General features: G+C 33.6%; 1 protein-coding gene across 2 annotated transcripts in view; it reads right to left on the reverse strand.

The window, feature by feature from the left end:
• The window catches only part of adam9 (ADAM metallopeptidase domain 9), a 56852-nt gene that overhangs the window by 35747 nt on the left and 8754 nt on the right, over positions 1-12351 (reverse strand). For both annotated transcript variants that reach the window (XM_051116621.1, XM_051116619.1), the window contains exon 3: positions 12232-12290. In XM_051116621.1, coding sequence (XP_050972578.1) covers positions 12232-12290 — 59 coding nt within the window. The remainder of the gene's footprint in view (positions 1-12231; positions 12291-12351) is intronic.

Below are 12351 nucleotides of genomic sequence, written 5' to 3' on the forward strand. Positions count from 1 at the left end.
TGGCAACCCATCAAAATATAAGTTCTGTTTAGCTTAAATAAATTGTCAGAGATATATTACTGTGGTGCAGTAGAATATACGTAATACTACTACAACAATTATTACAATTTTGTTTAAAAGAATAATCATCAATTTTAATAGTAAACCCCTTTGTTTGTCAAAAATAAAGAGTTTCATTTGATTAAAAGATAAATTAAACTGTTTCATGCCTTCATTTGCACTGTACTCTAAAATAAAACTGAAATTTCTAGTGTCACATAGGCACAAAATGATGACAAAATTTATACATTTCAACTGGCTATTGAACTAAGTGTGCCTATAATAGGCTATTATTCTTATAGTTTCATGAAAATATTGGTCTTCTTAATAACTTCATCAATGGAGCTATGAAGACAATTTAAGTATTTACACTTATTATATACATAGTTTTTCTTTTTAAGCTAATCCATTGATGTGCATTAGATGAAATGAATAGTCAACTCTACTATTTTAGGTTATGTTTTAGTCATCAGAAAAGAATTAATGACGTTTACGAGAGGCAACGGTATTACACATACATTTCTAACGTAAATTATTGAAGCCAAATACTTACATTTCCCCAAGCTGTTTAGCTGTAGTACAGTGTTCGTAGGCTTAATCATGAAGCATAGAGTCAGCAGGGATGCAGTGGCCCCACTTTTAATTCTCTCTATATATTACCCTTATTGTATATGGATGAACAAAGGATGACAACGGTCAGAAGTGGAGTGGGGGAGTTCTACACTCAGTTAACACTAGGGAAGGTAGTTTTCGCCAGAGCTCTTGTTATTCTTAATTTTGACATTAATTTTAATTTTTACACTAGACATACACTACCGTTCAAAAGTTTGGGGTCAGTAAGACTTGTAACAGTCTTTAAAGAAGTCTCTTATGCTCATCAAAGCTGCATTTATTTGATTAAAAATATAGAAAAAAAAACAGTAATATTGCAAAATGTTTTTACAATATAAAATAATGTTTTTTATTTTAACATACTTTAAAATAGAATTTATTCCTGTGATGAAAAGCTGAATTTTTATCAGCTCTTACTCCAGTCTTAAGTGTCACATGATCCTTCAGAAATCATTCTAATATGTGGATGTATTATTAGAATGATCAATGTTGGATAATATCAACAGTTGTGCTGCCAAATATTTTTTGGAACCTGTGATTTTTCAGGATTCTTTCATGAATAACAAGTTTAAAAAGTACAGTGTTTATTCAAAATATAAATATTTCATAACAATGTAAATTATTTATTATTAACTTTTAATAAACTTACATATTAACTTAATACATCCTTGGTGAATAAAAGTATTAATTTCTTAAAAAAAAAAAAAAAAAAAAAAAAAAACAATAAAAATGTACTGACCCCAAACTTTTGAACGGCAGTGTATATATCGGTTCAAAATATCGGTTATCGGTCTATTTGATCTGTAATATCGGTATCTGCATTGACCCTGAAAAACACACATCGGTCAACCCCTATTCAAGACCTATAGCGGCAAAAATACTCCCGAGTCTTTACATGTGTGTGCCTCTCTGACAGTGCTCAGAAACAGTCTCTTAGACAGCATATAGCAAAATGAGTTCTCTTTCAGTGCTGATTACATTACAACTGCGATATAGACAATAGTTGAAAATCTCTACCGGTTGACATATTTCTACCGGTTAATCGTGTCTACCAGTATATCGCCCACCCCTAGATGTGATCCTAGCAGACAAATACTTGGTAGGTTCATGACCCTGTGACCTTCAGTCACAAACAGCAGCAGGAAAAAAGCTGAGAGGAAGTGCTGAGTGTGTAGTTCTGAGAATGAAGGAAGATTATGAAATAATATTGTGCAACACATTAATTTTAGTGCAAAAACCCACATCACATTCACTAACCTCCTACAATCCAGTTCAGCCAGGCACTAAATGTGTGAGTGTTTAAATTAAGTGACTTTCTTTTCAGCCCAAACATACCTCATTTGTCAGTAAATTAGGCATGTTAACATTTGTGCTTCTGCGCTGCATGCCTGGTGATTTAACATTACATTTTTAGCGCCGGCGGTAAACAAATGTTAATAAAAAAAGACACGTTCAGGTGGCTTGATTGCAGTGGCAGAGCGATGCCGTTTTGCATAATTCCTTTGGTGAATCGTGTACTAAAACAATGCAGGTGGCGTATGCAAATAAACAACACTCAATCAGTGAACGCTGTTTATTCTGCATCCCCTCAGAGAGACAAAATGACAGCAGAGGATGGAAGGCAAAGGAAAGTAAAGAACAGATCTGACCACCCCAGATCCAATCTGTCTGCGACTCGTGCAAGTGTTTCTGAGCCAGCGGCTCTTGTGGGTTTGGTTATTATGGGGCTGTGTGTGTTAGAGTATCACTGTGGCTAGCGGCCCATTGAACATGCACTCTCTCTCGTAATCTCTCCCGCTGTGTATAAAGAGGAATAAATCGACGGCAGGGTAGGTGGGGTGTTGTTTTTGCTGTAAGGCAGCTGTGGAGGTTTAAAGCACCATCCTGCAGCCACATGGAGAGAAAAGAACAATAGAGAAACTCTTACTTACGATTACATAATTTGAAATCAAGTCTTCTTTCTGAAAGAATAATTTCATGTCTGATCTAAATTGATGTGCCAGTCTTTTCCACATTAAAAAGAGAACAAACAGTTCTGTGTAGAATTTCTCTCAGTTATTCAGTGATATATATATATATATATATATATTATTTCTATACTAGTATTAATTAATGTTTTGGCTTAGCATTTATTTTAATATTTTTTATTTTAATTTTAGTTTAAGTTTTAGTGATTTTGTTATGTGCTCTTGTCATTTAGTTTTAGTAAGCTTTTGGTTTTTAAATATTTCTATGTCTTTATTTTTTTTATTTGATTATATGTATATAACAGCAGCAACAACGTTTTCCTTAAATGCAGACATTTTCAAAAGTTTCTAGCACGATTAGCATGCTGCTAACATGTTTCTAGGATGTATTTAACATTGATTACCATGTTGCTAGCATGATTAAAATGTTGATAACATACTGTTAGCATGATTTAACACACTGAAAGCATGTTTTAGCATGTTTTAATATGTTAACATGATTAACATGTTGTTAGCATATTGCTAACACGTTTTAACACACTGTTAGCATGTTTAACATATTGTTAGCATGATTTAACACATTGCTAGGCTAGTATGTTTAAACATTATTTGGCTTAATGCCAAACATGTTTTAACATGATTTAGCACATCACTAACACGCTTTAGCATGTTTTAATGTTTTTCTGCAAACATGTTTTTAGCATAATTAGCATGTTGCTAGCATGTTTCAGTATGATTAACATGCTAATAGCATGGTTTTAACATGATTTAACACATTGTTAGCATGTTTCACATGGTTTGGCTTATTGCTAAGATGATGTAACACATTGCTTGTATGTTCCATGATTTAACACTTCACTAACATGTTTTAGCATGTTTTTCTGCAAACATGTTCTTAGCATGTTTCCAGCATAATTAGCACGTCGCTAGCCTGTTTTAGCATGATTAGCATGTTGATAGCATGGTTTTAACATGATTTTACACATTGTTAACATGTTTAACATATTGTTAACTTGATTTAGCACATTGCTAATATGTTTTAACATGATTTAGCTTATTGTTAACACAGTGCTAGCATGTTTAAGCATTATTTAACACATCGCCAGCATGTTTTATCTCATCATTAACATGTTTTAATATGTTTTCCTGCAAACATGATGTTAGCATGTTTCTATCATCATTAGCATGTTGTTTGCATGTTTTTAGCACAATTAACATGTTGACAACATTGTTTTAACATGATTTAACATATTGCTAACATGTTTAACATATTGTTAACACGATTTAACACATTGCTAGTATGTTTTAACATGATTTGGCTTATTGCTAGCATGTTTTAACATGATTTAGCTTATTGTTAACACACTGCTAGCATGTTTAAGTATTATTTAGCACATCGCTGGTATGTTTTAACATATTGCTAAACTGTTTTAGCATGTTTTGAAATGTTTTAACATGATTTACTGCTAACATGTTAGCATGTTTCTAGCATAATTAGCATGTTGCTAGCATGGTTATCATGTTGATAGCATGATTAACGTTGTTAATCAGTTGGTAACATGTTTTTAACGCGATTAACGTGTTGATAACATGGTTTTAGCATTATTTAGCTTATTACTAGCATGTTCTAACATAATTTAACACACTGCTAGCATGTTTTAACATTATTTAACACATTGGTAACATGTTTTAGCATGTTTTAACATGTTTCACTGCTAACATGTTGTTAGCATGTTTCTAGCATGATTAGCATGTTGATGATTTTGCTAACAAGTTTTAGTATGATTTTAAAAGACACTTCAAATATGAGCAGTATTAACAGCCAAACGTCAAAACTAATAATAACAATTGAGTTACATTTGTACTAACATCAATTGTACACATCATTTCCTGAAAAAATGTGCCACATCCTGTTTTATCTTGTCTTTACATTTTGTTTGTGGTCTGTTTTTTTCTTTAGAAACAACAAATTCAAGTTCCTCTTTACCATTTCCTTCTTTTCCTACAAATACTGACAAGAAAGATGCAAACATACAGATATCACAAAGGTCAGGTGTTCAAGTTTACTGGGCACAGTTCTAAGATTATGTAAGATCTTAGATGACCTGAGGAGGCCACACACTATGTAAAAAATGTAATATCTTGTGATGAGCTGACCTTTATTTCACATCTCCTCTGCAACAGACGGCTAGCATAGCTGGAAAGCGTCAGCTTTTCTGAAAGAATCAACACACCTGCCATAATACATTTAGCACTGCCCGTCAAACTCAATGCGCTTTGTGGTCATACACTCTGTGTTATTTATATTCTACATCAAAATGTGAAGCAATCATCTTTGTTAATGATGCAAAATGTTTTCTTTTTCACTCTGAAGGCACCTTTCCAAAACATCTCCCTGTTCCGGCCCTTCAAAAAAAAAGCAACAAACTCTCAAGCTGAGGGGAAAAGAATGTTTTTTCTGCTTGAGTATCTAAATATTAAAGTGAAGAGCACAGAATGTTCTGGATGTGCGTTAGGGGAGTATTGGCGGGTTTCATCCGGCATTTATCTCAGTGCATTGGACGCATTATGTGTGATGATAACATTCTCAAACAGGAGAAGAGAAATGTCCACCCCTCAAGGGACGTTATCTGTTTGGCAATGATGTAATGGCTATTCAGTAAGGGCCGCCTACAATATTTCGCAATATTTCAAAATAAAGAGCAGACGTTTTTCGCATTCTGAGAACTTCTGCAGCTTTTGTGTAAGGAATACTGTGCACATGCATATAAAGTACAACAGTGAAGAAATCCAAAGTCTAAAAGTCAGACTGCCAAGCATAAACTTGAGTGAGGCTCAAATGCTGACAAGTAAAAAGACTAACGGTATTAAAACACCATCACATTCAGTACAGGCTTCTAATTTACAACAAACGCAAAAGTATTACAACTAAACAATTCAGTAGGGATGGGCGATATCCCAGTAGACACGATTAACCAGTAGAAATTTGTCAACAGGTAGAGATTTTTCGACTATCTTCTCTATCGTGATTAGTGACATTGCTCTACTATGTGGTCACAAAAACATAATGTTTGCACACACTTTTAAGCATTGCAGTACGGCTGCAAATAGTTTTGCAATGATTTTATTTTTTTTAAATGAAGGAATATTACCAAATGTTACAATTAGACACTGACAATATGCCAATGATAACAGTAAAGAGAAAAGAATGGTCTGACTGTATGTCGGTGCACGTGATTAATCGCTCACGTGTGACGTGCTCATATCGTTAAGTGCCATTCACACAGAATGCCCTTTTGTGTTGAAAAAGAAAAAAACATGCAATATGATGGGAGTAAACTTCTTTTTTTTTTTTTTTTGGCCTTTTTTTGCCTTTATTATGACAGGACAGATCATAGCTGAAGCGAAGGAAGTGAAGAGGGAGAGAGAGAAGGGGGCGGGATTGGGAAAGGTCCTTGAGCCGGGATTCGAACTCGGGACGCCCGTAAGCACAACGGCACTGCCCACAAGTCTATCGGTGTGGGAACTTCTTTTAACTTGAGTGCCACGTTTTTATAATGCTGTTTCATGCATGAAATGCTGCAAAAGACTCGAGTGCAACGGTCAAACACATCCATGTTTACATAGAAAAAACAATGGAAAAGCAGTGCAACTGAATAAAACTATCACTCTATGTCTGATATTTCATGTTTGCATAATGGTGACAGGCTGAAAGCTGCTGTTCATTGTTTTCCCACAACATTACATTGTCAAGTTTCCATCCAGTTTTTTTGCAATTTTTTTGTTATCGACAAGGAGAACATGCGTGAAAACTTTGCAAAACTTGCATTCTCTGGCCTGTTTCCATCCAACTGGCTTTTTATCGATAAAATGGTGTACGTGATGACGTCATTACAAAAAAAAATGAATTATCGCATAAGTTTTGGTGTATCGCAAAAAATAAAAAATTGCCCTTCAGCTGTTTCCATACAACATAATATCAACTTTAGTATATAGGCTATTATTTACGTGTATAGGCATACAGAAAACTATTTTTATTAACAAGTGTCATGAGTTTTTTTTTTTTTTTTAGGCCTATAGACTATTTAAATACTTGAGCATCAAGCAATATTCATATACAGGTGCAGTATTATTTATTTATTTATTTTTTTAACTTTTATTAGACTGTACTGGAAGTAGGAATGTTCGTTTTGGTTATTTTATTTCTGCTAACCGCGACTGAAGGTCCTAAAGACATTATTAACTGTTAACCTTCAAGATTGTTAAATTGCAAAACAATTACGTGGCTTTAATTTCCTTTCCAGGGATTAATTTTATACATGGAAAAAGCAGCATAAACAATAGAACATGAGGATTCACATGATCACATCACACACTTGCAGTGGTTCTGCAAACGGAGAAAAACATAATAAAGCTATATATAAAAGAAACAAATAGGCTTATATGAGAAATATATAATTTTCTTAAATAATTAATAAATTAACAAAACGAAAGAAAAGAAAACTGCAACAAGTAGCAGCCTATATGCAGGATTTCGTTTCATTTTTGAGATAGCGGCATCCTGTTTGTTTCAAAAAGGACAATGTTTTGTTTTAACTGTGAATGTACACAAATAAAAGGAATATTTAAAATAGTTTTGAACAATGTCTTACTCTTATATCACCACAAAAGGAGTACTGTAATTTCTTTCCACTTTTAAAGAGGGGTAAAATAAATCAAGTGATGGTGCCGGCGCCTCTGGCGCGCACGCAGTTTAACATTACTAACTCGACAACGCAGCCTGTTCATTGTCATAATAAAATACAGTCAGCCAAACATATTGAAGAAACATGCTATTTTACTTTCCCTCACTCCACAACAAATCCTTTAAATTTAATGGTAGAAAAAAACTGAGAACAAAACAAGAAAGAAAATATAAGCTAACAAGCCAAAACTAATTAATGTACAATTTTGTACTTTTTGTACAAAACAAATAAATTTTAACTTGCAACGTACAAAAGGAATATGTTTGAAAGGTAACTCATCTTTTTCTTACCATATATAAAACAATTTTAGATACAATTTAATAATATGAATACAATTTAATATGGTTTTGAACATGAGCTACATTTGTTGAACATGACACCACATTTATTTACGTTAAAGCCCCTTTTCCCGACAAAAAGTGTTTCCAAACAAATTTTACAATATTTGAACTATCGATATAGAATTTATGCGGTAAATGCGTTGCATTAAATGGAAAAGTTTTTGTTGACACATGAGAAATTTTAATCGATAAATGGCATTTCCATCAGCTATATCCCTAAAAATTTTGAAGCGCTAAATATTTTCCGCAAAAAATCCTTGGATGAAAACCTGGCTATTTATAGTTAATAATAGTCTACTGGTGTTATACCTTCAGTCATTCTGAATTTGAATTATCTTGACTTTTGAGATTTTTTAAAGCAATTTACATTTAACAAGTGATTTGTTACCATTTACATCATGTTGACAACTTCATGTGTGCTGCACTAGAGGGTTAATAAAGAAAAACTTGAATCATGTTGTAGTTACATTTTCTAGAAGTTGACTAGTTAAAAATCTTAAAAAAAAAAAAAAAAAAAATCAAGATTCAAATCAAACGATCTGAAAAAAAAAAAAAAAAAAAAAAAAAATCGATATTTTAATTCTTTGCCATATTGCAGTTTAAAAACAAGTGATTTAAACCACTGAAACACAATCAGCAGCAAAAAAAAACTAATTTTGCTACATGTGGCTGTTTCTGAGCACTGTCTGAAGGGCACATGCACGTGAAGACAGTGCTCATAAAGTATAGAACTGAGCTATTCTTGCTGCTTTATAGGCCTTGATCAGTTAAATACACATGTCAAAATGTCTTTGGAAATATCCTTGTAAACACAGTAATTTAGGTCTTAAGCAAAAGCAGACAGCTGAGGAAGAAAACGTATAACAGTGTATTGGAACAGTTCAGCAGTCTAATATTCCTTACATCTGTCATTTATGTTAATCAAACAACAAAAGAGAGAATATCTTGCACTGTTCTTGACTAAGTCACTTTAACTTCAGTAAGAAGAAATATTTTATTTACACAGTGAAGAATATGCAGTGTTTTTATTTATTTGATTACTGTATACAATATATGTAACATTTCTTATTTATTTATTCTACTGTAGTTTTTGTTGCCCTATTGCTTCTAATAAGTTTCTTATTCTGATTTAATTGTTGACTTGTCTACAGTGAGCTTGAGTTTTGTTTTTTTTGTTTTTTTATTTAGGCTAGTATTAGGTTTTTTTTGTGATACCGACACTGGTGACAAGAATTATGAAATTTCTACGATATCAAAAATTCAAGACCTTAAAGCAAAAATAACTATATTGTGATACTTATGGTTACCGTGAAATAAAATGTTTAATTCACTAAAACACTAATAAAAAACACACTATAAAAATGTTTTCTAGTCCATCATTTAGTACATTTTATTCAGAATTATTTGTTGAATAGAAAGTTCAGAAGAACAGCACTTACATGAAATATAAATTTTAATGTCTTTGCTGCCTCTCTTTAGCAATTTAATGAATAGTTGCTGAATAAAAGTACTAATTTCTTTTAAAGTCTTTGCTTAGTCAAGTTCAAACTTGTGCAATCAATTTTTTACATCAGGGGTTTCACAAAATAATTTGCTATTATATCCTACCATATTTTTCGTACTACGACTTGCGTTTTTTATCTTCTGAAACATGCTATAATTCATATTCCAAAGTGATTAAATGCTTAATGTCAAATAAGCAAAATGTAAACACTTTGACATTTTTATAAATAAATTTCTCCTGTCTGTGTGACAAATAGGCAGTATCACTGATTTTTTTTCTTAATTTCAAGAAGAGTTTCACAAAGATGGCAAGCGCATTTTGTTTGTGTTCTTTATTTTATGAAAGTACAACATTTCACTGTTATTTTGAAGTTACACGAATATAAAATAGATCGTTTTAAATTATGTCTTACTCTTACCTGAAAGATATACATTTTTTCCACTGATATAAACAATCCAAGTGTTTGCACCGGCGCCTCCTGTGCACGTATCAGTTCTAGCATTGTTAACTTGTCATTGCGGCCTCTTCATCATCGAACTTTTAGACAACTAAACATACAAAACGTATTTGATGACTCAGTGTAACTTGTCTGTTGTACAATATGTAGGTTTTGCCGGTCAGTGTGAGCACTGCGATGCTGTGGTGTTTTTTTTTTATTGTATGTGAAGGATGCTGTTTTAAGCAGATATTCGGACACTTTGAATTTCTTTATAGAATAAATAATAGTTTAGCCTCGTCTAACAATTCACTTATGAAAACGATTCATGCTGAGTGAGAGGTTTGCTTTTATTCGCTTTTAATTAGCTTGTAAATGCCTGTGTGCATTTTTACTTTCACTTTCGAATTAGCGGCAATTTGGCATCAGTTGATTGAATTGACAACAACAAAACCGTGACACCACTGGGTAGTAGGCCTATCGAACCGAACCGTGACTTTGTGAACCATTACACCCCTAATATATATGCATTTATTTCGAATGTCACTAAATTTAAATGATTTGAAGTGAGGGGAAATAAAATATATGTTAGTGTCTGTCAAGTTTCCTAACATTCATTTTATTTAGGCCTATTAGTGTTTACATAATAGCAAAATGCACCTTACATGCGGCATGTGTTTTTTCCCCCCTGACCTTGTGCAACTCTCCGGAAAATATGGTAATTTTAATTATATTATGCTGTAAAAGGACATATACAACGGGGATCATATGCACCAATAAAACAATCATACTATGTTCATTCACCACCCACATTAAACTTCAGCCTTAAAGGAGAAGTCCACTTCCAGAACAACAATTTACAAATAATTTACTCACCCGCTTGTCATCCAAGATGTTCATGTCTTTCTGTCTTCAGTCGTAAAGAAATTATGGTTTTTGAGAAAAGCATTTCAGGATTTTTCTTCATATAATGGACTTCAATTGTGCTGATTTTGAACTTCCAAAATGTAGTTTAAATGCAGCTTCAAAGGGCTCTAAACGATCCCAGCCGAGGAAGAAGGCTCTTATCTAGCAAAACGATCGGTCAGTTTTTTTGAAAAATAAAAATTTGTATACTTTTTAAGCTCAAAAGCTTGTGTAGCACAGGCTCTGGGATGCGCGTTCACGTACTATTGAATCACAAAAGTCAGGCGGAACTACAGACCCAGTGTTTACAAAGCGAACGCGCAAAGACGCTTTTTGCGAGTCATTTCGATAATTTTAGCAAAATCAGCGTCACGTGACACCCCCATAAGATGAACGAACGACTCGAAAAACCCGAAGACTCGAAACAGGTGAACTAATTCCAGTACAGAACCTAATAGGACGTTGTGCATACGCGACTGAACGAATCACTCCCCGAGACGACTCGTTCTTCATGAGTCACATTAAAGATTCATTCAAAATGAACAAATCGTTCAAGAACGACCTGTGGACGCGCATCCGAGAGCCTGTGCTACAGAAGCTTAAAAAGTGTACAAATTTTTATTTTTCAAAAAAAAATGACAGATCGCTTCGCTAGATAAGCCCCTTCTTCCTCGGCTGGGATTGTTTAGACCCCTTTGAAGCTGCATTTAAACTACATTTTGAAAGTTCAAAATTGGGGGCACAATTGAAGTCCATTATATGAAGAAAAAATCCTGAAATGCTTTCCTCAAAAACCATAATTTCTTTACGACTGAAGACAGAAAGACAAGAACATCTTGGATGACAAGGGGGTGAATACATTATTTGTAAATTGTTATTTTGGAAGTGGACTTCTTCTTTAAACACTGTTATAATTATGAGGGGGTCCTTGGAAAATCCTCTTCCCTGTAAGGGGTCCCTGGCTCCAAAAAGTTTGAAAACCCCTGTTTTACATAACAATCAAGTGAGAAATATTGTCAAACAAAAGTAAGGAAAGAGTATTAAACAAAAAAAAAATCTTGCATAAAAAGGATAACAAAAAACATGTTTTGTTGTTGTAGCCTAATGAGGATTAATTTATTATTGTGACAAGCTGAAAATCAGCAATAAAAATCGGTTCAGGATAAGGCTTACTGGACACAACAATGATCAGAATCTGTCATAAAAATAAACTATACTGATCTATATCTAGCTCGCAAACCTTGGTTCAGAAAGCCTTAGATTCCTCCTAAATGCACTGTGAATTAAAGAATGAAAAGTGTGACAAATTGAACATAAACTTATGTTACCCAGTGTTTTCCAACCCTGCTCCTGGAGGTTTACCAACAAGTGCAATTTCCAGCTCTTTTTAATTAAACACACCAGGTCATTAATAGAGACTCCAAGACCTCATGTGAATGAGTCACAGGACACATCCAAAATGTGTTGGTGTGCGTCCAGGATGGGAAACACTGCATTAGCTCAATGTATAACTTTGGCTTAACCATTTCCATTGTGAAAAATACAATTTTTGTGGTGAGATTAAACACTGTAAACACAGTCTACATTTGTTCTCGGTTTACCCCGCCTGTACAGCTCGTTGGCCAATTGTATGAATTGAGTTTAGGGGAGAAAGCGAGTGAAGCAGAAGGAAAATACTCACTCATTTCTCTCCAGGATGACGACATGTTCTTTTCCTTGAGCTTGGATTATGTATGACACCTTAGAAAAGGAAAAATGACAAAAACGTCAAATCACTAATATTTTACAGGTTAGGAAAACC

Source organism: Labeo rohita, chromosome 8 (genome assembly GCF_022985175.1).
Source record: "Labeo rohita strain BAU-BD-2019 chromosome 8, IGBB_LRoh.1.0, whole genome shotgun sequence".
NCBI classification, from domain to species: Eukaryota; Metazoa; Chordata; class Actinopteri; order Cypriniformes; family Cyprinidae; genus Labeo; species Labeo rohita.